This window comes from Entamoeba invadens (genome assembly GCF_000330505.1).
Source record: "Entamoeba invadens IP1 unplaced genomic scaffold scaff_1105074725423, whole genome shotgun sequence".
Taxonomy (NCBI): Eukaryota; Evosea; order Mastigamoebida; family Endamoebidae; genus Entamoeba; species Entamoeba invadens.
The window spans coordinates 58,192-60,692 of NW_004191806.1; the positions used below are offsets into that span (position 1 = coordinate 58,192).

The 2,501-nt window shown below is 27.0% G+C and overlaps 1 protein-coding gene across 1 annotated transcript; it reads right to left on the bottom strand.

Moving 5' to 3' along the window:
- Positions 1 to 28: 28 nt before the first annotated feature.
- On the bottom strand, positions 29 to 656 carry EIN_465640 (Ras family gtpase; the record flags this gene model as incomplete). Its single annotated transcript, XM_004184824.1, has 1 exon — positions 29 to 656. A coding segment is annotated over one exon (628 nt), but the record flags the coding sequence as incomplete, so codon positions are not given.
- Positions 657 to 2,501: the final 1,845 nt, after the last annotated feature.

Consider the following 2,501-nt stretch of genomic DNA (forward strand, 5'->3'; position numbering starts at 1 on the left):
AATTATAGTATAAATTACATTAACACACAATTTTTCTTTTCTTTGTTTTTGTATATACCATTTTTTGTTTTTTTAAGTGCTTCGTCTTCTTCGGATATTTCGAAGTTTGTTTTTTCTTGACTCAAATTAAAGTTGGTGATCAAATTGCAAATCATTTCTTTAATATTAATGTTACTCTTTGCTGAAGTTTCGAAGAACAAAGCTTTAATCTCTTCAGACAGAATTTGCCCCTTTTCAAACGGCACTTGTCTTGTACTCTCCAAGTCACATTTATTTCCACAAAGCGCGATTGGCAGTGGTTTCATCATTTTTTCTTTTCGTGTGTTATTAACACGCGCGACTAAATTTATGACTTCACCAAATGATGGTTTGTCCGTGATTGAATATACAATGATACAAAGGTCACTGTGATTGACGTAACAATCTGTAAGTGCACTAAACTCTTCGGGGTAGTATGTGTCGATGAATGTGATGTCGAAAACAGTCCCGTCTAGTGTTAAAAAGTATCTAAAATTATCTTCAATGGTTGGATCATATATATTATCAAATATATTATATACACATCGATATAAAATGCTTGTTTTACCAACAGCTTGCACTCCAAAAATGCTAATGATCAATTTTCGAGTGTTTTTATTTTTGTGTTGTTTATTCATATTAATTTAAATTGAATTCAAAGTTTTTGAAGACGATGTTTTTTAATTAAAATCATAAAATAACTCATCGAGTAACTCTAAATGATATTTTTTTTCATGTTAAAAACAATCAATTGGAAATATTTTAATAAATTGTTTTTTTTTGATTTTTTCAAAATAATAAACGTTTTTATGTTTTTGATTTTTAACCTTTTGAAAATATATTTTATAATTGAATTATAAAAAACAATCTAATAAACTTGTTTCATAAAAGCGTCATTTTTTCAGTTAAAAACAAATGTTGGACTCTATTTGTTTAATCATTAAAGAAACAACTTCATCATTTTGGTCATCGTTAACAATTTCATCATATTCATCGTTGTTTAAGGGTTATACATTTTCATAGTTTACATTTATAATGGAATCTATAGTGTCTACTGCTTCATTTTGATAGAAAGGTATACTGTTATAAAGTTTTATAATACTTTCATCAATTCCCATATCATCCTCTAACACCATTCTGCTGTCTTGCTCGAACAGTCCCGTGTGCATAAAACAACTATGAATAGTTTCAGCGCTGACTTCTTTCCAGGCTTTGGCAGAGATTATTATAGATTCAACAACACTCAAGTAGTATATGTAGGTCACCTATCTCGGACTCGCAAAAATAGCACACTATGAAAATCAATTCATTATGGTTTTTTAACTTTTTGGACCCCTTATTTTACACATACTGTGTTATCCTACAGCTATTTTAAATTTCAAAAAGTAAAAAAACCCAAAGGATGAAACAGTTTTTATTATTGTTTTTACTGGTTTTTGAAAATAAATGTTTAAAAATAGTTAAGAATTTAACAGTTTTTATATGGGTTTTTTCGATTCATTGTCTTAGGTCAAATGACAAAAATTGGCATAAAATTGATTGAAAATGCCAATTTTACACTTATATTTTACATTTAAAAATTGAAACAAATTTAAAAACGAAATCAAAAACTAAATTAATAATTGTTTTACAACATGATATACCCTTGCGTTGAAAACGCCACTACTTGTTGTTCTTCTATACAGGTATAACCTTGGTTTTAAAATTATATTTAAAATAAATGGATAATACATGAAATTTTATATAACCTAATATTTTAATTATAATGCGAAAATTTTGCGTATTCGAGAGTGTTGACCAACATATACTACTACATTAATAATAGGTCCGACATCAAAAAGGAGAACCGAAACGAAGTGAGGTTCCAAGACATTACATTAAAATGAAAAAAATAATTAATTTGATTTTAATAATTGAATTAATTATAATAACAGGGAGATAAAATAAATTTCAAAATAAAAGAGGTCATACACTTTTTTGTTTCATTTTAACATTAGATATTGATATTTTTCATATAACCACAACAAATAAAAATATATAAAATTTAAACATCTTAGGTAAAAATTGAATTTTTATTTCTAATTGAAGGCAATGATGAATTAACAAGTTTCTTTTCTCCCTTTTATTTTTTTATTAGGTTAAAAAAATGTTTTTTTGGCCATCCTTTGGTAAAAAAAACTCCACCAAACCTGTTTCATTTTTTGCAACTTTTTTGCCACACAACTTTTTCTCTAAAAAGACTATAAAATAAAATACAATCCCGAATATTTAGTCGTTTATTTATAACGGAAATATAAATGCATACAAAAACGGGATATTAGAAATAAATTAACCAAGTTTACCGTTAATTTTAGAAACAACCGATATATACCAGGTTTACAATATTTGGTTTCTTTACTGTACCTTAATTTTCTGACTTTGTTTTTGAGGAGCCTCGTCAGTTGATTTTTCTGAGCTTTCTATTCATATTCGAGAGCATGAAG